This window comes from Rhododendron vialii, chromosome 11a (assembly GCF_030253575.1).
Source record: "Rhododendron vialii isolate Sample 1 chromosome 11a, ASM3025357v1".
In the NCBI taxonomy this organism is placed as follows: Eukaryota; Viridiplantae; Streptophyta; class Magnoliopsida; order Ericales; family Ericaceae; genus Rhododendron; species Rhododendron vialii.
In genome coordinates, this window is record NC_080567.1 from 9,543,501 (window position 1) to 9,569,209 (window position 25,709).

General features: G+C 40.1%; 2 protein-coding genes and 1 long non-coding RNA gene across 3 annotated transcripts in view; 1 reads left to right on the top strand and 2 right to left on the bottom strand.

The window, feature by feature from the left end:
- The window catches only part of LOC131307592 (regulator of nonsense transcripts 1 homolog), a 44,777-nt gene extending 34,586 nt beyond the window's left edge, over positions 1-10,191 (bottom strand). Inside the window, exons 1-4 of the mRNA XM_058334195.1 lie at positions 9,514-10,191; positions 7,318-7,569; positions 7,056-7,226; positions 6,849-6,899 (exon numbers count right to left, since the gene is read on the bottom strand). Of these exons, the coding sequence (XP_058190178.1) occupies positions 6,849-6,899; positions 7,056-7,226; positions 7,318-7,569; positions 9,514-10,020 (981 nt within the window). The 5' untranslated portion in view covers positions 10,021-10,191. The remainder of the gene's footprint in view (positions 1-6,848; positions 6,900-7,055; positions 7,227-7,317; positions 7,570-9,513) is intronic.
- An 11,178-nt stretch (positions 10,192-21,369) lies between these two features.
- Positions 21,370-22,393, top strand: LOC131307621 (uncharacterized). The gene is made up of 2 exons (XR_009194178.1): positions 21,370-21,521; positions 21,631-22,393. It is a non-coding gene; the product is annotated as an uncharacterized LOC131307621 (long non-coding RNA).
- A 1,010-nt stretch (positions 22,394-23,403) lies between these two features.
- LOC131306846 (uncharacterized) lies at positions 23,404-25,260 on the bottom strand. Its single transcript, XM_058333274.1, has 5 exons — positions 25,110-25,260; positions 24,981-25,066; positions 24,730-24,875; positions 24,165-24,627; positions 23,404-23,916 (listed from the first exon to the last, which is right to left on the bottom strand). Exons 1-5 carry the CDS (start codon positions 25,258-25,260, stop codon positions 23,404-23,406), a joined length of 1,359 nt encoding a protein of 452 aa, XP_058189257.1.
- Positions 25,261-25,709: the final 449 nt, after the last annotated feature.

A 25,709-nucleotide genomic window follows, 5' to 3' on the forward strand; every position in this document is an offset into this window, starting at 1 on the left:
CTTAGACTCAAGTAACTCAATAAGAACACAGCTAACCATTTAGTTTTCCGTGTTGACCCGTTAACACGACAAGACACCATGTCGGCTATGCCAACCAATAGCCAGGTGCCGTAGCTAATCGAGTGCCATAATTGTGTTTTCTAAAAGATTAGTTTGAATATTTTGAATTTCTCAATCAATAGAATATTTGACTATCCAAAATCATAAACATCAATGTCATTACGGAAAGGCAAGACATGCATATTTATTATACAACCCATCACAGAATATGATTCAAACCTCTTCTATAACTGTTGGTGACTTTATATTGTTTTAGCTAAAAACTGTACAAAAAGTAATTAATTTTGAGACTTTATGTATTTTTCAATTTCATGATTTGGTTGCTGCTGACTCTTATTTTTTTGTTGATTTTATCATTTCTGTGATTATGATGGTATTGGAAATGTTCTTTTTTTGTTACTGGATTAAATAAGTTTGTTCATGCGCAACATTGCTAGGTGTATAACTTCATGTACATATTAAAAAAGTTAACTTAGGGTCTTAACAGTATCAACCCGAACACAACACGAATTTAGGCAAGGCAAGTTAGTGTCAAGATATATGACATGTTCATGTTTTTTTTTTTTTTTTTTTGCTTGGCAAAACGAAAGTTTTATAACAACCTCGAAAAAGGTTACATCGAGGGGCTCGAACACAGAGAACACACATGCTTGAGCAAAACAAGAATAAAAAGGACCAAAAACAAAAAACCCTCCAACAGAAAATTGGATGGCAAAGCACCTTACCACCTAAACCAACTTACAATTTCAACACCCTAACTCCATCCAGAAAAATCCTAAAATCCTCCACCGAATACACCTTTATGTCGAATTTTGCCTTTACCCACATTGCAACTCTAGTTTTAATCAAATCAACCACTTCCCCAGAACTTGTTGTAGCATTATTGAAAACATACGAATTTCTAACCAGCCACAATGACCACAAAGTTGCGTAAAAAGTGGCTTCCCACAGGTGTTTCTCCAAATTTCTGAAACTACTATCATCCCACCAAATAAATAGATCTTCCACAGATACAGTGCATACCCACTTTACATGCCACCAATCCAGAATCCTCGACCAAACGACCCAAGAAAAATGGCAATGCAAGAATAAATGACGAGGTGATTCCAAGTACAGCGAGCAAAATGGGCATAGCACAAATTGCCCCTCCGGTAGCAGATTTCGACCCAATAATACGGTTCTAGTAGCCACCTTGGATTGGATAGCCATCCAAGCGAAAATTTCCACCTTTGGGGGGCATACATTCTTCCAAATGGCTTCCATCACCGGACTCCTAGTATGACCACCGTTCTCCCATTGATTATACACAGATTTTACCAAGAATCGATTATCCGATGACCATTTCCAAAGCACTGAATCTGGCCTAGCCAAATCTAGTATTACAAGTTGCAATCTTCGTTTTAGATCCTCCCCTTGAATGTTTTCCCAATCACGTAAACTTCTGGTAAATGTCAGATTCCAGCAACCTTCATTGGCTCCACCCCGCATCACATTAATCACGGCATCTTTTTGGGAAGAAATTAAGTATAGCCGTGGGTACTCCTCTCTAAGAGTTGTATCCCCTAACCATACATGATTCCAAAAAGAAATCTCCGTGCCCGAATGGACCTGTAATCTGAAACCCTCTTGGATGATATTACCAATATAAGAAGAAACATCCCCAAGAGTGCAAATGTCTTTCCAAATTTGAGAAGTCCTTCCAGAGGCCGGCAAACGAGGAAACCAACAACCATGATCCAAGTTATATTTTCCTCTTACGACCAGCACCCAAAGGGAATCACTGTCATTATAAAATTGCCACCACCACTTGGCCAAGAGGACCAGATTTTGCACTCTCAAGTTCTTCACTCCTAACCCACCAAATTCCTTCTTCTTGCAAAGCACCTCCCATTTGACTAAGTGGAGTTTTCTCTTATCAATAGTGTCTCCCCAAAAAAAAATTCTCTGAATTTGCTCTATCTTCCTTGCTACAGTCGCTGGCATTTTGAATATGGATAAAAAATAAATGGGCTGGTTGGCCAGAGAAGAGTTTATTAACGTAAGTTTACCCCCAGAGGAATTGTATCGACCACGCCACACACTTAGTCTCTTCTCCATCTTCTCCACTACAGAATCCCAAGTTTTAATCCTATTGGGGTTAGCACCCAAAGGCAAGCCCAAATACTTAATCGGCAGCTTTTCCACTTTACATCCCATAACTTGCGCCAATGATCGCACATCTTGATGGGGAACTTTAATACCACATAAAGAGCTTTTGGAATAATTGATTTTCAGCCCTGACATGAGTTGAAAACATCTAAGGATTCTTTTGATGCTAATCAGCTCCTCCATGTCATTGTTACAGAACAGAATTGTGTCATCCGCAAACTGAAGATGGGATACCACAACCCCATTAATCCCTATTCTTGCTCCTTTAATGATGTTCCGATCCCTAGCTCTTTCCAATAAAATGTTGAGTCCTTCAACCACAATATTAAAGAGGAAGGGGGATAACGGGTCGCCTTGTCTAATGCCTCTCTGGATCTGAAATTCCTTCGAGGCCGATCCATTAATCAGCACGGACATAGTCACCGAGGATACACACTCCTTTATCCACCCACACCATTTATCTCCGAAACCCATTTTTGCAAGAAGGTCAAGCAGAAAACCCCAATTCACACAATCATAAGCCCTTTCAAAATCAATTTTAAGAAGCAAACCCCCATGAGAACTATATTTCCAGCTGTGTATAACCTCATTTGCAATAAGAACTCCATCAAGAATTTGTTTTCCCCCTATAAACGCAGCTTGAGATTCTCCAATGACCGATGGCAAAAAAGCTTTAATTCTATTGGCTAGCACTTTGGAAAGCACCTTATACACCCATCCAATCATACTAATGGGTCTATATTCTTTAAACGACACAGGACAATCTACCTTAGGGATCAAAGCAACGAAAGTCGAGTTGATACCTTTTGTAAGCTTGCCATTGGAGTGAAAATCAGAGAAAAATTGCATGATCAAATCCTTCATAAAAACCCAGCCGAGCTTCACAAAGGAAAAATTAAAGCCATCCGGGCCCGGAGCCTTAAGATTGCTACATTCCTTCTGAGCATCTAAAACCTCCCTCACATCAAAAACTCTACCAAGTTGCAATGCAGAATCTGGAGATAGCCTTCTAAGAAACCCCCCCCCCCAACCTTGGTCTAACGATGCTGTCCTCTTTGAAATTGTTTTTGAAATGAACAACAGCAGCATCTTTGATATCCTTTGGCTCTTCTAGTAATCTCCCACCAGCCTTAATTGAACCCACCAAATTTCTCCGAAACCTGCTGTTGGCTATAGCCTGAAAATATCTTGTATTTTTGTCCCCCAATTTCATCCAATTAATCCTTGATTTCTGTCGCCATAATGATTCCGTTAATCGAGAGAGTCTCCAAAACTCGGATTTAGCTTTACACCGGGATGCTTTTTCCTCGATAGAGAGCTGCCTTTCCTCAGCTAACAAATCGAAATGTTGAAGTTCAGTTTCCGTTACTAGCAATGCCGAGTTTACATCCCCAAACTCCTCTTTGTTCCACACCTTGAGCTTATCTTTAATGGCCCTCAATTTTTGCAAAATTTGAAAGCCAGCCCATCCATTTACCACAGTATTTTCCCAAGTCTCCTTAGCAATAGCCATATACCTCGGGTTCGAAAGCCAGATATCCATGAACCTGAATGGTCTAGGACCCCAATCTCTTTCATCTTTAGTAAGCACAATAGGGCAATGATCAGAAATTGGCCTATGAATCCCCCATTGGACCACCTTAAATTTCTCAAACACCTGCTGGGAAATTAAAAATCTGTCCAACCGACTATGAATCGCATGATCTTGGTAGTTTGTCCAAGTGAATCTCCTACCCATCATCGGAAGGTCAAGGAGTTCCATATCATTACAGAATTCTAAAAAATCCTTCATTCCCCTCTCCATTCTCTGGCATCCAATCCTTTCACTGATCGCTTTAATCTCATTAAAATCTCCCCCAACACACCAAGGATTTGAAGAGACAGCTTTCAGGGCTAACAACTCCTCCCAAACTCCTCTCCTATCTACCACATCATTTGGAGCATAAATATTCACCACAGTGCAAGGAAATTCCACATTGATTATACCTTGCAATAGAATAAAAGATCTATGGCATAAAATATTATTAGCTTTGAAAAACCCTTTCCTCCAGATCGCTAATAATCCCCCTGATGCCCCCGAAGCACTAGAACATGCAAAATCAAAATCACCACAACCCCACAGACTTCGAACCGAAAAAATATCCATGACATCCAATTTTGTTTCCTGGATCAACACCATATCAGGCTTCCTCTTTTTAATCAGCTTAAACAAAAATCTTTTCTTGACCAAACTCCCCAAACCTCTAATATTCCAAGATATAATCTGCATAAATGCAATAACCCAACACAAACTCCACAATAAAATAGATAGATAAATCTACTCTCCAGGAGCTCTCTCATGCTCATGAGAGTGTTCCTGAGACTCAATTTCAATCATATTGCGTAGAATCAAATCATCATTAGGGTGAAAAGAGATACCCAACTCACCTCCAATGGCCATGGTTGCAAGAACTTCTCTAGCAATATCAGAATTGGACTGAAACACCTCCTCCAGGTCGGGTGAAGAATTGTTTACCAACAGATTGGGTTGACAAGCAGCTGCTTCACTGATGGTCGCCAAATTGGAAAGCTGTCTTCTTCTCCTTCTTCTACACCCAGCATCTTTAAGGTCCACCACCAAATTGATACTTGGAATCTGAGAACACCTCACAATATCCGCTGGAATTTCTGGGTTTGCATCTCTCTCAACACTCCCAGCTAGGCTTTCCGTCCCCCTCTGAGGAAAAGTCTGCTCTCCCACACTATCCCCCGAGGCATTACCCTGATTAATGGGAGCCGACCCACATGGACAAGGGCCCATTTCCTTCAACTCCACCCCAGTATCATTTAGTCCAACCCCCTTTTTTAAGGCTGGACTAACTTTGAGGGCTACAATAACATCTTGGTCCAATAATTTACTTTGGGCCGATAAGCCCAAAATATTCTCAGACCCCTCTCCACACTCCACCGAATCTTCAACTCTGGATTCAAAATCCTCTGAAACAGCAGGAGAGTAGGAGTTGACAAGCATTAAATGCTTAGTTGCAATTTCATACTTCGAGCCCCCTACCCCATCTTTTCTGCTAAAGTGTCAAATCCCACACCAACCACCTTCTCCCGATTGGTTTCCTTTCCTGGGTTCCTTACCACGTCATCATCTTCTTCCTTTTCCATCCTAGTTTCAGCCTCCATTGCAGCTTCCATCGAAGGATTGGACGCCCCCATTTTAACCATTGCCAGAGTACCACAAGCTTCCAAAGCATCCGGATTACTAAAAGAAGATAACTCTGAGACTTTGACATCATAGAAAACTCCATCTATCTCAAACTGAATCCACTTATCTATTGGACTAGTCTCCTCCGTTGCAATCAAGACTCTCCCTTCATCAAAGGATAAATCTTTTAGAGTTTGCTCGTCAACCTTTATGAAGCAACCCCACAGCTCAGCAATACATTTAAACGTGTGAGCATTCCACACGTTTAAGGGAATTCCTTTACAGCTAAGCCACGCGAACCGCTCAAAGCTCGCCGGCTCACCCCTCCACGGATTCACTCGCTCGAACCAGAGTTTCATCCACGGACCCTCTAAAATAGAATCCCGAACCTCTTGGCTTTGGAAAGTGATCAGAACTGATCTCCCCCCCAAAGACCGAAATTGAGCCAACCTATTTGTCTCCAAGCTGAAGCTCACTTTCAAGGTGGTCATGGATACCACCCTCTGCATCACAGCCACTGCACTCCTGTAAAGCCAACCATTTCCACTGGGTATAACACGAATAGTGGGCTTACGATCCGTCCCTATTTTCGACGAATCACCTCTCAGCACCTGAACATAAGAACAACCATTAGTTCCTTCCTTTTCCTTGTCCACCATCACCTGTTTACCAGCCCCCCGTCCTGCGGTTGTCCCCTGTTTTGGTACCACCGCTCTTGGTGAGACTGAGCGAGGTCTGGGATGCTTCCCCCTGAGATGCTCATCATTGAAACCAAAGCAAGCTTCTTTAACAAAAAGCCTTGCATTTTCCACCCACACCCCATTCATTCTAGATGCTGCCGAATCGGCCGCCATACGGCACTCATATCTAACAAACCCAAATTTGTTTCCCGTACGCTTACTTCGTTTACGCGGAATAAAAGCGTCCCGAACCACTCCAAACTTGTTGAACGCCCTCTGCAGCCAACTGTGGTCCTTATTCTCAGGAATATTATCCACAAACAAAGTGACAGTCTCCTTTCTTCCTGCTCTTTTCTCTGGTTGCACCCTATGATTTCTGATCACGGGGATCCATCCCCCCTCTTGGTCACAATTCCGCCCTCCTATGCCACCACTCTCTCTCTCTCTCTCTTTCTCTCTCTCTCTCCATCTTTTCCACTGGTTTCCCGGGAAAAGATGTTCATGTTAACAGGTGTTTTGACACGATTCGAAAAGACAAAACGGGAGATGACACGAAAGGACACGATACGATAAACACCCCTGGGACACGACACGATAGGACCGTCACCCAACTCTTCTCCACAAAACGACCAACTTCTGTAAAAGAGTATGTCCAAGCCTCCAAGTTTGATCAGTGTTTCATACTAGCTACAGAAGCTGAACAACCACCCCTTCAGGAGCCCAATAAAAGGAGAAAGAAAAAACAAATAGAGAACCACTATACATACCTTATCATAGTCAGCTTCAAGCTTGATAAGTGGCGCAAACACATTTTGATACTGCAGTAGGAAATACAAAAACAGAAAAGCCCCAAGTTGGAGAAACAAATTTAGATACATGACTCCAACTCCTCACAGCATTCTCAGGTTGTGATTTGTGTGAACAATCATAACATGAAAGCTCCAATTCCCTAGGGGCATTGCAAAAATAGGCACCTGATACGCGTCTTCATACTTCAAGGCGACAGGCTGAGGTTCATCGTCGACACCAGGCTTTTCAAGATCTTCCAAGGTAGCATCAGGATTGGTCTTCCAAAGTTCTTCAACCTTATTTATTTGCTGAGCACTGATTTGGCGTGCCTTTAGCTGCTCCTGTTCAGATGGCACCTGCAGACCCATAACAGGTTAGCAACCTTGAAAAAATATATACCACATACAGAGGAAACTGAAATCACAACTCGGGAAAGAAAGTACAAACCTTAACAAGCCACTGCAGAAAACATCTATCATCTATAAGGGGACACCACTGACTCAGGTCCCAATTCATGTCCTTCAGGGCATTGACACTAAGACAAGGCTCCCTGCAAAGAAGAACAACAACACTTTCTGTTTTGGCAGAGATGAATCCAAGAAGGAACACATTTCGGCATCCACAATTGTAACATTCAAGGATTGTTTCTCCAAGGGGACTATCTTTATGAAGACAAACTTCTTTGTGTTTAGCTCGCACCTACAAAGATAAGGTAAGATTACATATCGATACCAAGTAATTAACTGTAACATCTCTTATTCCGAAATAAGTTCACAAGATATAGCAAAAAAGGGAGAATAGCAAAAAAGGAAGAAAAGAAAAAAGAAAAGGTTGCAGCAACAACTTCTACACCAAGACATTTAGTGATCACAACTATGAAATGTGAGCTTCACTAGTCAAAACTTTGACCAATATAAGAAGTTCTTTTCACTATTGGTTCATCTACACAGCGTCCATTTGATAGACGGCCGTGGATGCATAAGCACCATAAATGCGCATAGAAATCATAAGTCTACGTAATGAATTTCAATAAATAATAATAAAAAGAAAAAAACAGAAGAAGAAGACTAGTTTAACCTCTATTTCATCGCTTTAAGCTTCTTATATAAATGCTTCAAGTGCATTTGTCAAAATTTCCAACCTAAATCCAAACGGTGGCGACAACATTGAGGAAGGACTGTGTGGGGTCAGTTTGACCCCATGCAAAAACATGAACCACTATTATTATGGCATGAATTTGCAGAAGTAAAATTTTGAAACGTCAAAAAAGAGCATTGACCAGCAACCTTCATGATGTAAAGCACTGAATAATCCACCCCGTTTTTGGCTGATTCAAAATGAGTGTGAAGTCGAATACCTAGACAAGATACAAACATGCAAAGCGCTGGATAATTTTCTCCATAATGGCATTGGATTGGGAGTTTGTGCAATAGGGAAATTCAACCGTAGCATGCAGTTTTCCAATTATGGGCTCACATTTGGTTCCATATTGATGATTCAAGCCATAAATCTTTAAGGCCTCAAGCCATAAATCTTTTAAGGCCTCGACTAGCAGACCATTCTGAAATTGATTAGATTAGTCGAGTTTCAGTAGCTATAATATCATAACACTTGTTTTGAAAAAAACACAATAGACAATCTATAATGGCCATCTATTTTATCAAGAAAATAGTGTCTTGGTCGTATGAATGCCAATAACCATTCAACCTAATCTACGTGTAGGATGATCGTCGCGATGAGCCTTCCAAATAACTGGCTCCAGTAATCAATGTACAACCCCTGGTGGGCCCAAAATGGAAGGATATGTTGCTGCTGGTGGGCCCAAAATAATCACGTAACTTCGATTTCTTCTACTTAGGAAAAATTAATTTAATTTGTGGTATCTATCTGAAGAAGTACATTATTTAGTATCACTCAGTAGTGTACAAGTTGTTTTCCTATTATGGGTCGGTTTCAGTCTCTGAATTGACCCCATTTACGTAAACACCTCGATTATATCATTTTTCAGTGCCCTGACATAAGCCCAACTCCAACAAATAACCATTTGATTAGTCATTCTAGTACCAAAAAGAACTAAAACAAACCCTTGCAATTGCTCCATTGTCACCAATCAACCTACAACACCAACAAAGCTATGTTACATGAATCCTAAAGTGAACTAAGTTCCGGGTTTCGAACAGCTGACACTCAGAAAGTGAGTAAGGGTGTAAGATGTTTCCAACATTGTTTAGTTGGGAATTCACCTAGAAAGCATATTTACCATTCAAGTTTACTACACAAATATGCACACAAAAAACTTTCTATCCAGGTACTTTTTTATGAAACCGTTCAAACAAAAACTTCCCCCAAACAAAACAAAAATACATGGACGAATATGAGTCTTGTCTCAGTATGCAAGAGTCATTGACATGATAGAATAATTACCCAATACCCGCACCCGAGTCTGTGAACATTATCGCTGATTTCAATGTGTTATATGTCTCGTTCGTGTGCAATAGGTTTTTTCAGTTGTATTAGACGCACACGGTGGGTTTAACATCGTCATCATTAATACATTTCTTGCTCTTCCACAAAAGTACGAAATAACAAAATAATACCCACACAATAAACTAGAATGAGACCATTAAGCATGCTTCCACTTACCAAATGGTTAACAATATGCGAGCCAGAAGTATTCCCACGGGAATTGCAGAACCACTTTCGACACGACGGCACGTTACACCTCACCACACACGCGGGGTTTGCCACCCCACAGTACCGACAACCGTGCTCACTGAAATCCCTCTTACCATACTCGTACCCCTCCTCATCCCAGCCAACGTTCTCCTCGAAGTTCAACCCACTCATCCCGGCCGCCAGCGCCTCCACCGCCGCCGCCTGATTGCCGCCGCCCCTGCCCTTCGCAGAGACCGGCGAGGCGTCGGAATGGTGGTCCGAGGCGGCACCCCTGTCGTCCGATACGGAATCGGAGGAGGGCGGCGCGGGCCATGCCCCGGGGGATCGAATTTGCTGGGAGAGCTCCTGGAATTCGGGGTAGTGGAATTCCTCCTCCTCCCCCTGCGCGTTGAATTCGAGGAAGGTGTAGGCGTCGGTGGCGCCGGTGTCGGGCTGCGACGCCGTTTCGAAGAGGTTGTTCCCTTGAGGATCCATCACAGAATATAATAATAATAATGAATAAAAAGTTGGAATAGGGTTGGGGTTTAGGAAATGGATTGTGTTGGGTAAGTAAGAAATGGAAGTGATTAGTTGGGGGTGGGGGTTGGGGTTGGGGCTGGGGTTGGGGTTTTTAGTGGTGGGAATATAAAAGATTTGAATTGTGGGGGGTTCAGGCTGTAAAAGCCGACGTAGAGGGAGGAGGAAGAGAGAAAATAGTTTATTGGGGCCGCTATTCCCAAGCCCTTTTTTTTTTTTTATTAGCCCACTTTCTTCCCTTATTCATTCCAAATATTTTAAAATATAAATAAATTTTCTCTATATAATCTATTAAATACACCTAATCTTCCCATTATACCATTATCCTCTCAAAAAACCTAAAATTACACTTTTTAACTCCCTAGATTAATACCCTACCTAAATACAAACCCTAAGCCCCCACATCAAACCACGGCTTCCCATCTCCATAGCCCGCCCACCATCTCTATAGCCCTCTATTAACACCGCCGCACACCCCCACTTCTGCCAGAACACCGCCGCACCACCGCCACCCTTCTCCTCTCTTCAAGGTGTCTCTCTCGCTCTCTCGCATTTTGTACAACCATTTCGAAATTCTTCAGTAAAATTGAAAATCCGTAAATGTCAAAATTATGGGTTGACGACAAAGATGGTTGATTGGGGTGTTTTTGATGAATTAGTTAACCCTAAACGACATTTAACTACCAAAATTGTTTAAACTTCGGAAATTTTAACCCATAATTGTTGAGATAAAACGGAAGTTGTTCGTCGAAAAAAAGTAGGTTTAGATTCGCCATAGTTTGGATTCTGTATGAAGTTGTTAATTTCAGTTGACTTGAGATAAAACGGAAGCTGTTCATCGAAAAAAAAAAGTAGGTTTAGATTCGCCGAAGTTGTTAATTTTTGCACGAAGTTGTTAATTTCTATTGACAAAAATCGAAGAATTATACATATATCGGTTGTTAGATGTTGAAATATGCCTAAGCTAGGCTTGATAATTTACGAAAAGTAGATGCTGAAATTGGTTAACATTTTCAGTAACCAAAAACCCTATTAGTTGCATATTTTCAGATTTTGAATGTTGAAACTGTTAGATGTTGAAATGTGCCTAAGTTGGGGTTGATAATTTACGGAAAGTAGATGCCGAAATTGGTTAACGTTTTTGGTAACCAAAAATCGTATTAGTTGAGATGGGCAAAGAGATGGAGAAACTAGAGATGTATTATTCCTCCTCTGTTTTTTCTAGGGGGGTTTTTTCTGAGAAATAAGTGCGGGATAATACATATATACTTGTATGTACAGGAGAGATTTTCAATGGTCAGTAGACCCAATTTTGATAATAAGGTTCAATAGTATTATTGACATTCGTAACTTGTTTTATCTTTTCGAACTTCTAAGTTTGCATTACTGTTATTATATGCAGGTTATTATGTGTCCACCGCGTCGAGGCCGGGGTCGAGGCCTCCTCGAATCTGAGGCTGTTGAGGTAAATTGTTTTCAATAGTTTTGTTTATTGCAACGAATTGAGATAGCTTTTAGAAATTGGAGATTGACGACAAACCTTTCTCTTTTATGTTCACCTAGAATTTGGCTTGGCTTGCTTTTTGATAACTGATATACCGCACCGTTGTTTATTTTCTTCTTGTTAAAATTGTTGAAAAATTGTGTACAAAAAAATGAAATATGTAAGTACTTTCGGTAACCAGAAACCGAAATTATTTACCAGTTTCAGTAATCAGAAACTGAAATGTTATAATGCTTTCGGCAAGTCAATGTTGAAATTCTGGCAGATTATTTTTTCGCAATTTACACTTGGTCAATAGTTTGTTTTTGTATTTTATGAACACTAACTTGTATTATTTTCATGTATGTGTAGGTTATGCGTTCACCTCCTCGAGTTCGAGCTCGAGGAGGCTGAGATCGAGGCCAGGCCGAAGTGCATCCACAGGAAGGAAGATGCTGTCATTGAGGAAATACCTGAGGATGAGGTGAAAATTTTCCAATTTGACACCAACTTTTTAGTAGTTTGTATTTTATCTTTGTTTTTTTTATGAACACTAACTTGTAATGTATTATTTTCACATACGATTACGATATTTTAAACAAAATGAAACATTCGGTAACAAAAAGTGAAATCTGTAAGTACATTCAGTAACTAGAAACCAAAATTGTTTAATAGTTTCAGTAATCAGAAACTGAAATGTTGTAATTATTTTCGGCAAGCAAATGTTGAAATTCTGGCAGATTATTTTTTTCAATTTTACAATTGCTAAGTAGTTTGTTTTTTGTATTTTATTAAACACTAACTTGTATTATTTTCATATATGTGTAGGTTATTAGTCAATGGCCTCGAGTTTGAGGAAGAGGTCGGGCTCGGGCCTGGCCGAAGCATAGCCACATAAAGGAGTAAACATTTTAAAATTTTATACTTGCTTTCAATAGATTTAACTTTAATGACTACGTTTATCAAAAGATGTGATTAAACGGAACTAAACAAACCTATTTTTGCTAATGTATCTAACACGTAGGAAGCCACGAGCCCTCAAAATGTCGCTTGCCAAGACCGCTTGACTAAACTTCATATCAAGGAGTTAACACCCCTCGCTTAGACCAAAATGGCTAGATTAACCTAATTCCGAAAATCATAATTTTAAGCCCGAATGTTTGAGAACCAAATAACAACCTAAGTCATTGGGAAAGATTAGCCCAAGACGTAACCGAAAAACTACTCACACATAATAAAAAGACTAGAAAACATGCTTAAGAAAGGAAACATGATTAACTAATAAAAACGGAAATAAACTTGATATTAGTAAAGATCTAGTCCGTACAAGCAACTTTAATAAACGAGAAATTAACAAACGAGAAAGACTTACTAGTGTTCTTGAAGAAAATAACTAAGAAAGCTTGAAGCTTTAATGGAGTTCCTAGGAAATGAAAAAGACTTAAAATGATAAAAGACTACTTACAACTTAAAGGAAGGAGAGGGATATTTGTACTAATACACCTTTCTCTCTCCAAAAATATCCAAAAACATGCCAAAAGTGGCAAGTATGCTATAAAAGGAAAGTTGAAAAAGGAGGTAAAAACATAAGTATTTCTCCAGGATGAACCGGTACTGGCCAAATCCCAGTACCGGTACAAGGCCTTCAAAAATACTGGAAAAATTGATCTTTGGACTTCCTGTACCGGTATTGGGAAATTTCCAGTACCGGTACAAGCTTGACAGCTTTTTTAGGCAACTTCGCGGACGCGCTCCGGACACTCTCGAACTCGGATTTGGGTGTTCTTTGGACCGTTGGAAAGCTCGTCGAGTCTACTTTCTAACCCAAGTGGTTTGGATCAAAAGTAGTTTGTACACCAAAAGTTATGACGATTCTACCCTCAGCTAGTCGGAAGATGAATTGCGTTGGTAAAATTCTCACATGTCCTTCAATTCCCTTGACCCTTGGGCGACCCGAGCAACCTCCAAACCATCTTTCGAGCACCACAAATGGGGTAGCACATAGCCTTGAGTATTTGGTTGCATTCGGAGCATTCCTTGGCGTTCAAACGCATCTTATTTATACGAATTACCTGAAAAACACAAAAACCTACCTTACGTGCAATATCACTATAAAATGACAACATATATGTACAAACACAACATACTAGAGGACTTAAGCACCAAGAATATGCATTATTGGGTGCTTATCACACCCCCGAACTTGAACTTTGCTAGTCCCTAGCAAACTAAATCAAAATGTATTAAACTAAGCTAAGCAATCTCCCTGAAATTCAAGACACAAAAACTATGCTCAACTATTTCAATTAGACAAGGGTCCAAAAACATTCCTTCAAATCCGATCACGTGCAATCCACGCACAAACATGCCATGAACTAGGATGAACAAATTATGCCATATTAGAGTAGTCAAGCATGTGTGCACCACAACGAGTTTCGACTCGAAAACTCACAAGGATACGCTCTTATTCGACTTTTCACACAGTGAGATACAAGATACATCCCATGACAAGCGCTAGCGAGTAAATGCGATAGCCAGAGACAAAAAGCTACGCATGCTATCAAAAGGGCGCTTAGAACAAAAGGAAAGCTAATTATTGACAAGTGTGGAACGACTAGGACAATCACAACTTAAGTAATAATAGATATCGACCATGCATCAATTGGAGTTAATTAGCGTACAAAAGATCAACGGAGGACTTTATTAGCTTATAACGACCTTGGATACAAAGAGAAAGGGACTACAAAAATGTAGTGGCCATATACTTGCATGGTTCATCTACCCTTGACCACTACTGACCCTAAACTACCAAGGCATGGCCTCATATCGGTCAAACACCAAACAAAGTTACAAAAAAAAGAAATAAAGAAAAACTACTACCACCGACTCCACCACACATAATCTTCATCCTCATCCGGCTCCTCACAGTATTGAGCATTGAGCTCCCCCTTTCTATCGGACTCTTTCTCATCCGGAATGTAAGCTAGCTCGGTAGTCACACCAATCCTTTCATCAAAGTATTCAACCCTCTTTTGAATATGATTTGCTCTTTCATAGCATTTCTTTGATTTTTCTTTGAGGAATAGGGTCATTTGAAATGAAATTTGAAGTAAGAGAGATTGAGGGGCCAATTTTGAGAACTTTGGAAAGGGAGATGACAATTTGGGGCCTTAGCTTTTGTAGTGGGAGATGAGAGATAGGAAATCACGTTTCAATTTTTCTTTTTTTACATTCCAACCACTTCTATCACATTCACATGCACCACCCCCAAACCTCCTTGAATCTTTGAAAACTATTGACACATCCCTCCGAACATCTGGTTACCTAGGTTTGAACAATGGAAGAGACTCGGACTATGGTTCAAAATAAGAACGAGGTGACTTTTTGGTGGTTTAATCAAGTAAAAATGCCTTAAATCATTTCCTAAGTACGCTAACAACTCCAATAAGATGCATAAAAGATATATACACTACTCAAATATGAACAAAAGATATTATTTACGCAAGTGCAGAAATGAGAACAAAAAGCATGGGATGCTTAAGAAATGAATCTCTACTTTAACGATGCACACAACTTGACTTGACTTTTAGGCTAAACTTGTTCATCAATATTCATGTATATGCATGTGACATGGATTCAAACACATAACCAAATTCGACGGGATACACGACTCTTCCATATTGACACAATTGAGCATAATTAAAGTATCTAACATACGAAATCACTTCCAACAAGGGAAGATTGCACAAAAATTTTAAAAATTTATCAAAAGCAAAAAAATAAGACAAGTCTCATAACATATATATGGCATATATATAACCCTCCCCCCAACTTAAACGATGTTATGTCCTCATAGCATGAAGACAAAAGTATTAGAGAGGGGAGAACAAAAATTGTACCTCTAGGGGGAATGTCAACCCCCTTATACCTCGACCAAGTTTGAGGCTTTCTTGTCATTGCTTCCCTTCATCATTGGAATCGCTTTCAAGGCTCACTCTTTCGGCTCCTTCATCAGAACCATAGCTAGTCACACAAGGTCATCGCCGGGGCTTTCTTGGTCTTACAACCGCGACACGTAATCGCACCCATGCTTAGAGCTCTTGAATGCCTCATTCACCCTAGCTTTCAGACCTAAACCACCAAGGCTGGTGGGGTAGCATGCTTACCCTGCAAAAGACTTAAGAACCAACTACCTACTAAGAAGCAAATGACATTAGTACCGCCCGACTCGTGTTATTCGGGCGCCAAACAAACATATATACGAAGGAAACATTAAAAACACTACCCGATCTTCACGCAATCTTACGAGTCATACTTTTCTTCCCATGTCGCACCGGAGAGGTAAGACACGGGTGGCTATACTAGACCGTCAAAAGAGAAAAAGAAAAAGAAAAAGAAAGAGTTTATGTATGTGCAGCCAAACGCGGGCTCCTAACATTTATTATGCCAACGAGAGCTAATAAAATGAACATAGTACTCCACTCCACACTCTGCATCAAAATTTGCATCCGACTATGCCACAAAAATAGATGCTTTGAGTAGCACATTTGCCAAATTCGTTTAAGACATTTAAGTTCAACCAAGTGCGCATTCCAAACTAGATTGATTTTCAACGAGTTGACAAAATCCACAATGCAAGGATGATAAACTAAATCAAATTCATCAACACCAACAAAATCAATCGATTCGACTTTTAAAAGCTCTTACACTGGTGGAGACTCGGTACGAATGGTGGCATCATCTAGAGCCGAGAGTATTGGATGGTTCAAAATTTCAATGGAAGGTATCTCCTCAAAGGAAGGAGATAAACGCTCAGGTCTAGACACATTCTTTCCATCCTGCTCATTCAGTAGAGCATACAAAAAGTCTACCTCCACATTCGTTTTCTCAACAATGAGAAATTTCTCCTCCGGATCATCACACAGAGAGGGATCCACAGGGGGAGAACACTGGACATCAGGCTCAACATCTGGCACATCAACCCATTCAGACTCTAAGGAGCTGTCACAATCTAAACTAACATCCTCAACAGAGATAAGTGGGTCAATGTCCTCTTCCATAGCATTTGAATTGAACTCTTGACAATGTTTAACAAAAATCCTAGATTGCAAAATTGTAGCCAAACGATCAAAGAAATCTAAAGCTTGAGCGGGTTCTTTTTCAAAAAGTTTTCCATCGCACATCATGTCTAATTAAGAACTGTTGACTTTTTGGAGAAAGTCCATCATAAAAATAGTTATCAATTTGGAAGTTTTCAAAGCCATAATTCCGGACCGCAATGAGCAAATCTTTGTATCTTCCCCAACATGCATAAAAGGACTCAGGCACTCTCTCGGCAAAAGTTTGAATTTGGTTCTTGAGATCAAACCAATTGGTAATGGTCATATGACTTTTAAAAACATTGGCGTCATGAAGGGCTATGCAGGAAGGCGTGAAAATTTGATTGGGACAAAGATAATCCCGCAAAGTCTTGTGCGGTGTGATGATTTGATTAGGACAAAGGTAATCCCGCAAAGTCTTGTGGGGTGTTTTCCAATTTGCTGCCGCCATTCTAGTAGATAAATAAGACAAAAAGTAAACAGGCTAGAGGGGCTATGCCGCCACCTCTTTTCTCAAAACAGTTCTGTGGGGTTATGCCACCGCCACGTTATATGGACAATAAAAGAAAAGTCAATTGATACTCAATCTAGCTTCGTTACACCTCAAGTCGAATTGGTGGCTCGGTTAGAGGTATCTGCTAAATCGAGTTCAAATTACACAAAGAAAAAAAAATAAACGGAATACTTACAGTGGTTTGTCGAACCTCCAAATAAGCTATATTAAGAATTCCTCGGCAACGGCGCCAAAAATGCTTAGGCTCCGAACCTCGCCTTCTAATAAGGTTGAAACACCCCAAGCGTAGGGCTAGGTCGTCGATAGCATAATATCCGGAAGTCCGGGATCGTACCCACAGAGAATCGAAATATAGCTAGTTTGGATTGTAGGTTTATATGGTAGAGTGCGGCGTTCAAGACGGTCAACTTGATTTTGCTTTAAAAGTGAAAACTAAGGAAAATACTAGAAATGAGCTTAATTAACTTAAAAGAGGCAAGTCTAGGGATCATCCATCCCTTGACAAAGGCCGCTACCGGTTCTCGATTATAACTCAAGCGAGAGTCACGACCGCGTGCTCACGCCCGGAAGATTTAACTTTAATGACTACGTTTATCAAAAGATTTGATTAAACGGAACTAAACAAACCTATTTTTGCTAATGTATCTAACACGTAGGAAGCCACGAGCCCTCAAAATGTCGCTTGCCAAGACCGCTTGACTAAACTTCATATCAAGGAGTTAACACCCCTCGCTTAGACCAAAATGGCTAGATTAACCTAATTCCGAAAATCATAATTTTAAGCCCGAATGTTTGAGAACCAAATAACAACCTAAGTCATTGGGAAAGATTAGCCCAAGACTTAACCGAAAAACTACTCACACATAATAAAAAGACAAGAAAATATGCTTAAGAAAGGAAACATGATTAACTAATAAAAACGGAAATAAACTTGATATTAGTAAAGATCTAGTCCGTACAAGAAACTTTAATAAACGAGAAATTAACAAACGAGAAAGACTTACTAGTGTTCTTGAAGAAAATAACTAAGAAAGCTTGAAGCTTTAATGGAGTTCCTAGGAAATGAAAAAGACTTAAAATGATAAAAGACTACTTACAACTTAAAGGAAGGAGAGGGATATTTGTACTAATACACCTTTCTCTCTCCAAAAATATCCAAAAACATGCCAAAAGTGGCAAGTATGCTATAAAAGGAAAGTTGAAAAAGGAGGTAAAAAGGTAAATATTTCTCCAGGATGAACCGGTACTGGCCAAATCCCAGTACCGGTACAAGGCCTTCAAAAATACTGGAAAAACTGATCTTTGGACTTCATGTACCGGTATTGGGAAATTCCCAGTACCGGTACAAGCTTGACAGCTTTTTTAGGCAACTTCGCAGACGCGCTCCGGACACTCCCGAACTCGGATTTGGGTGTTCTTTGGACCGTTGGAAAGCTCGTCGAGTCTACTTTCTAACCCAAGTAGTTTGGATCAAAAGTAGTTTGCACACCAAAAGTTATGACGATTCTACCCTCAGCTAGTCAGAAGATGAATTGCTTTGGTAAAATTCTCATATGTCCTTCAATTCCCTTGACCCTTGGGCGACCCGAGCAATCTCCAAACCATCTTTCGAGCACCACAATGGGGTGGCACATAGCCTTGAGTACTTGGTTGCATGCGGAGCATTACTTGGCGTTCAAATGCATCTTATTTATACGAATTACCTGAAAAACACAAAAACCTACCTTACGTTCAATATCACTATAAAAATGACAACATATATGTACAAACACAACATACTAGAGGACTTAAGCACCAAGAATATGCATTATTGGGTGCTTATCACACACTAAAATTCTAAAAAAATTAGAAGTAGAAGTAGGTGTTTTCCTACCCTTGAACATGTGTAAGACATAACACTTATGGATTTCAAGAGTATTATTGGCATTCTTAATTTTATTTTTGCCTTTCCAAACTTCTAAGTTTGCATTACTATAAGGTTTTTATGAACAATAACTTGTATTATTTTCATATACGTGTAAGGTTTTTGGTTCACTACCTCAAGTTCAAGGAGGAGGCCGAGGTCAGGGCTCAAGCTTGCCCAAAGCACAGCCACATGAAGAGGAAGAGGAAGCGGTTGTCAATAAGGACGAATCTGAGGCTAACAAGGTAAACTTTTTCCAATTTTATACTTGTTTTCAATATTATTTTTTTCTTTATTTGTTTTAAAGATAAATATTTACATATTTTTGGAGGCTACCCATGGGTTTTGAATGGAGAAACCAGTTGAAAGATGTAAAAAAATTCAGTAACCAAATACCGAAGTAGTTTACATATTTTGGTAATCAAAAACCGAAATATATTGCATATTTCAGCATGCAAATGTCGAAATACTGGCAAAATAGTTTTTTTTCAAGTCTTGTTGTCAGTATGTAGTTTTTTCAAATTTCATGAACACTAACCTGTATTATTGGCACAGGAAGGGGATGAACCGGTGGCGGTGAGTGGTCCGAAAGACCTTAGTTTGCTAAAGAGTTTTCGCACACACGTGGCTCAAGCCATATTGGAGGGAGAAGAGCGGGGTAAATTGAGATTGTATCATCACTCAAATTTGTTGGGTGAGTGGAAAGTTACAGATGATAGGTTGAAAGAAAGGGTTAAGAGATCGGGGTTGCTCCCGTTGTGTGGCATAGTTAATTACTCAGGTTGCAATACCGCAAGAGTTTATGCTTTCATCGAAAGGTGGCATCAGGAGACGAATACCTTCCACTTTGATTTTGGGGAGATGGGGATGACACTAGAGGACGTACAACAACTACTTGAAATCCCTATTACTCGGTCGGATGTTTTCAAGGAGGACAGGAGGGATGCAAAGACTCTTTTAATGACTATGCTTGGTGTGTCGAAGAGGGTAGTGAAGGCAGAACTTAAGAATTGTTCAGTTAAGCTTAGTTGGTTGTACATTTATTTTCACGAGTTAAATGAGGGGAACTGTAATACCCCGTATTAAAAAAAATGGCTTTTTCAAGTATTTTTGGGATAAGTCATAATTGTTAAAATAACTTTTACTATCATATTGGCTGAAATTTTTACTATATGGACAACATTTTCTCTAGGTGTAGAACACGTGCATGTGTGCATGTGATGATTTGTCATGTTTATTGAGTATGTGTCAAGTTCCAGTAGGGAGGAGTCACAAGCACCTGGTCTTTGACTTCATATAGATTAGAAGGATTAAATGAGAAAGAAAATAAATTAAGGGGCTTCAGAGAGGAACAATTGATCATGAGTTCTTGTTCTGATGAGATCTTGTACGACGTTCTTTGAAGAGAAATATAAGGTGGAATTATATCTGATGGCAAGGCGATTTGAAGGTGAGTGTAAGATACATATTTCTTGTATAATATTAATGTTGGGTTCTTGTTGGTTGTGTTATGTGCGGTGACTATATGTCATGGAATTGTTTGGTATGTGACGGGGTGACTAGACTAATAAGCTACGCCAAAAGACAAGTTGGCCAATGGGCTATGGTGAGGCTAGTGAGGTGGTACGTCACCCATCATATACTAAGGAGGACCGGATATGTGGTTCCATTTATGTGGAATGTGTTATATTCGTGGTTGGTGTTATACATGGTGGTTGATGTTGTGCTGTTTATTTATTTGGTGTTAATATTGTACACGTTATTATTCTCACACTCCTGGGGACCTTTTGAACTCCAGCTTGCAGGTTGGTTAGCGGGACAGGTGCCGGTGGTGCGAGCTTGTTTGAGTTGCTGCGAAAGTGGGTGTTGTTTATTTACTTTAATATTGTGGTGCTTGAGGATCCAGGTTGTTACAGGGACACGGACATGAGGGTTGACCATTGTGCTCGGGCGTACTTGCTATATGTTCTTGGGAGCACCCTTTTTTTGCATCAAGTTAATCTCCTTGCACTATTGGAGGACTTAGACCAGGTGGGTACATACAGATGAGGTTCTAGTTGCTTGGCATTCTTGTATAGACAGCTTGGTTGTGCAAGGAGGAGGGACACAAAGCAAATTGGCGGATGTCTTACATTGTTGGAGGCACACTTTTATTACTTATAATTGGATGTTTTTATGATCACCACATAACTTTTATTACTTATAAATGTTGACTCTGCAGTGAGTTTCCAATCATAATTGATTTATTTTTTGATTTGACAAGTGGAAGTATAAGAATTAAAGAACTTGTTTTTTTTGTTATAGATATGGATAGACACGCACTTTCCGACTTTAAATATGGTTCCTAACCCAGACTACACAAAAGACCTTCCATTGGCACGACGTTGGTATCCGCGTTGGGAGGCTATCCCTTATGATACATTCTACTAGGACTTATTGGACAACTTGCGCACAGATGAGGTACAAATAAATAAAATTTAATTGGAGTTGGTTACTATATTCCAATTTTGGTTGGTTTTACATAATACTGATTATCTTCTTTTGAAAATTTCATGTTTGATTATAACAGGTGAATTTTGACCCGTACAATACCCGCAGGCGAGTTGTCCCAGATATTGCCTTCTACACCGGTCCGATTCGTTACATGGATGACGTACCTTCCTGACATAATGTTGAGGCAGTTTGGTCTACAATAGGTAAAACCCGCAGATCCTATAGCACCCAGGCATGCAAAGAGAGGGCAATGCTCCTACAAAGTTGATTACGACTAGGCAGCCGGATTTTGGGTTAGCTCTCAGTGCCACTTCGTGCTTCTAGATATTCGAGTCCGTATAGGATCTAGTAGGAGTGTCCCGTCGTGTAGTCCGAAATACCTTCCGTGGTTTAGGAGTGTTGCGCACCCGAGGGTTGGATGTGATAAGTCATCTGTTCGGGGACGTGCACGCAAGAAGGAGGTACTCACTGTGTTGGAGGTGGTAGACAGGGCTGTGGGCGATACTAAACTTGGAGCTGTGGAGTTGCGTGCGACACTGCAGGAGGTACAGGCCATTCTACGACTGAAAGTTGTTATTTATAGGAAGCGAGGTGTTGGGGCTTCAAGCTGAGGGTAGAGCTAGGGTTTATGATGTTAAACAGTCATTGGTTGTATATTTTGGTTGGCGGACAGAAAAGCTTTCTATCTGTGGATGTTTAAGGATGTCAGATATTTGATATTTAGAAATGTTGGGCTATGATGTCCGACATATTTTGTTTGGTTTATGATGTAAATTGTGGTTGCATGTGTTTTTGTAGATGTCGACACCAACAAAATCTAGTCCCTAAAATTCAGTCTACATCGATCTTTTATTGTTTTGTTAGAAAATCTGTTTGTTGTACAAATGCATAACAATGGACTTACAAATGCAAACGTAATATAACGAGTGCAAAAAATGGTGTGGTTAATTACATATTAAAGAGGAAAAAAATTCACAGCTTTTCTAGACTCTAATTCATGCAAGATCTCAAACAGTTATCCTATTTTCATCTATAAAAATTCCTCTTTCAAAATAGAGATTTTTAAAATGCTAATTTGTATTTCTATGGGTATACAAAAGAAGGTATCAAAGATCCTATAATCGGATCATTAGACTAAATTTATCGAATGCTCGAAATAATAAACTACCATGATAGAAGTACATAATTTGAACAACATAGTTGAATTACGTAAACTTAAACTACCAACCATGATTACATAGAATGAAACTGAAGACTGAATTGCAAATGGAAAAATAACATTTGGCCATTAGGGGGCCTGAATCAACAAAAATTTCGACATGCACCTACTGAAAAATTATAATAATTTCAGAATGCAAATGTTGAAATTAACATGTGCAGATCAACCCCATAAGAAAATAAATTCAACAAATGGCAAAACCAAACTCCATGGATGTGCTCAGTCAACAACATTGCAGTATAAAGCGACAATATGATAACCATACATATAAAACGAAACTAATCTACATCAAAGGACTCGGCAGTTGCTACATCACTTCCAATTATGATTTTAAATGCTTCTATTTGGCCAAAAAAAAGTGTCTCCCATTCCTTGGCCTCCTCCCATCGGAATTTGAACCAATAGTTGGCAATAAGTGGCTTTGGGGAACATGCTTTTAGCTTAACCAGTCAAAGTAAAAGGACTTTCAAAATCAAACTTTAACAATTTCTTGTAATGTTGAATTTATGGAAAAAAAAATTATACGGTACATACCTAGACGAAGTGATCTCTTTTCACGAGTCCAATCCCAAGAACCCTTAGTTTATCCGATGATGGAGGATGAGAATGGAGTGGAAGGAAAGTAAGGCATTAGAGTTGGGAGAGGAGGACAACCACCACATTATAAGTAGAAGCTACAACGTAACCCATTTCAGGAAAAATCATCCACTTGTTTTCAGGTGTAGTTTCGTCTTCAAAGAATGACAATCTGTAACGTAACTTGTTAGCACCTCCGATACCGGTCACCTTTTCGTAAAGGTCATAATGGTTATTCACCTCCAAGAGCAAATCATTTCGGCATGTCTTCCAATTATGCTCGGATTGGCGCATAAAATAAGCAACCGCTCGGTACCCACAATTTCCATCACTTTTGACATTCGTAATAAATTTTATGTGTGGCCGAATTGGTTCCGGAAAGTTATTAAGGTATGGTCCTACAAATAGGGTTCCAACAAGTTTTGGCTTCTTCCACTGCGGCAACTCATTGGCCGTCTTGAGGGTTCTCACAGCGGCCTTGGCCTTGGGGGTATTATCATCCACAGCCTTGGGGCTTTTTTTAATCGTGGCCTTGTCGGGGGTTTCCACGCCCGCCTTGGCCTTTGCCTTGGGCCTTTTTTCATAGCAGCTTTAGCCTTGGGGATTTTTTCCTTCACCGACTTAAGAGTTTTCAAGGATGCCTCAACGTACTCAAACTCAGACGGGTTCCTACACATTGACTTATTGACCGAACCTAACTTTTGACTGCAGGTCTAGACTTTCTGTTGGTGTGAAGACAAGGATGTGGTTGATGGATTCAAAATGGGTTTCAGAGTCTTCATCCAATGCATATGGGTCATCATGTTTTGGCCAACCATTTTGCCCATAAAGATATTCCAGTTGGCCTTCATTATTTTTAAAATTGCCCCATCATCTTTACGTTTCTCCAAAGAAAGAATCTTCCAATGATCATCAATCAACGACAACGGTATGGGTTCACCCCGATCCTTGAATGGAGCAATCTCTTGAGCACAAGGTAAACCATGGGTTCGGCGAATAGGACAGACGCAGTCAACCTTGTCCTCCACGACCATGTCATCAAGTTTCTTAATCTCCGGCAACATTAAACCCATGGCACTCTGTGAAGCAGCTCCCCTTAGAGGGTCAAAGGTAGAAATTCTAAACTGGTGCTGCCAACAATTCAAACTTTTCTCAAATGTAGCTTTTATATCCGTGATTTGTAATTTAACCAAGTCGTGCATTTTGACCCAGGCTGCCGAGAAGTTGGCTTGGCAATTCGCAATGTAGGATTTAAGTTTCGAATGTTCAGACTCAACCCTGTGGAAATGGTAAAGGAGAGTTTTAGGCATCAAAATATCAATATCTAATTGTCAAAAGCTATGGACATCGTGAAATATGTATGGGGTGTTAGCCATTTACATGTTGCTAGTCAGGTTGCCAAAGTGTATTACGTTGTTCATCCAACATGATACGAATTTCTGCCTATACAGTTCCAACCAATTTGTCTCAACGTACTTAATCGCAGCTGGATATAGCACAAACTCCTGCTTCATTGTACAAAGCGTCTGCTCATATAAAGATATAATTGGTGAGTACATCAATGAATCCCAAGCATGCTTAAATAGAGCCCAAGTCGTCTCATCAAGCATCTTCCTACATTTAGCTTATACATTTTGCCCAATATGCCACCGACATAGAAGATGGCTGGTCGTTAGGAACACTCTTGTAATGGCATTCACTAGGGCTAACTCCCTATCTGTCATAACAACACTGGGGAAGTGCATCGGGATCCATAATACTCTTCAAATTCTCCAACACCCACGTATAGTTTTCCTCTTTCTCCCTATCGATGAATGCAAAGGCAGCTGAGAAAGTCCGCTCGATGGATGTAACGCCAACAATATGGAGCAAAGGAAACCTGTATCTGTTGGTCTTATACGTGCAATCCATTAGCAACACCCGAGGGAAGCACGCAACATGTCACCAGAAGTAGGAAGTCCACACAGATAATGTCATCTTTTCGGTTAAACTCGATGTACCCATATTCTTGTAACTTTGCCAATAGATATTATATTTGAGATCTCCCCGCTCGCTCCTTAAACCCATGCTTCTAGCGTGCATTGTAGATGGTTTTAATTGTACTTACATTGAATTCATCATTGCCCTTTATTAGACTTAGGATTTCTCTCGGTTTAGACAATGACGAAACACACATATCCACCAACATAGTCGACTACTCCAAAGACAACCTCCCAGGATAAGCGTGCTCCTCAAGCTGTTCCGCGGGAGGATGATTGTGATTGCCGTTGAAGACAGTGACAATCCAACCTTCCAACCCCTTAACACATCTCACTTCAAACGAACATTCGCATTTCTTAGTTCCTGCGACACGTGCTATC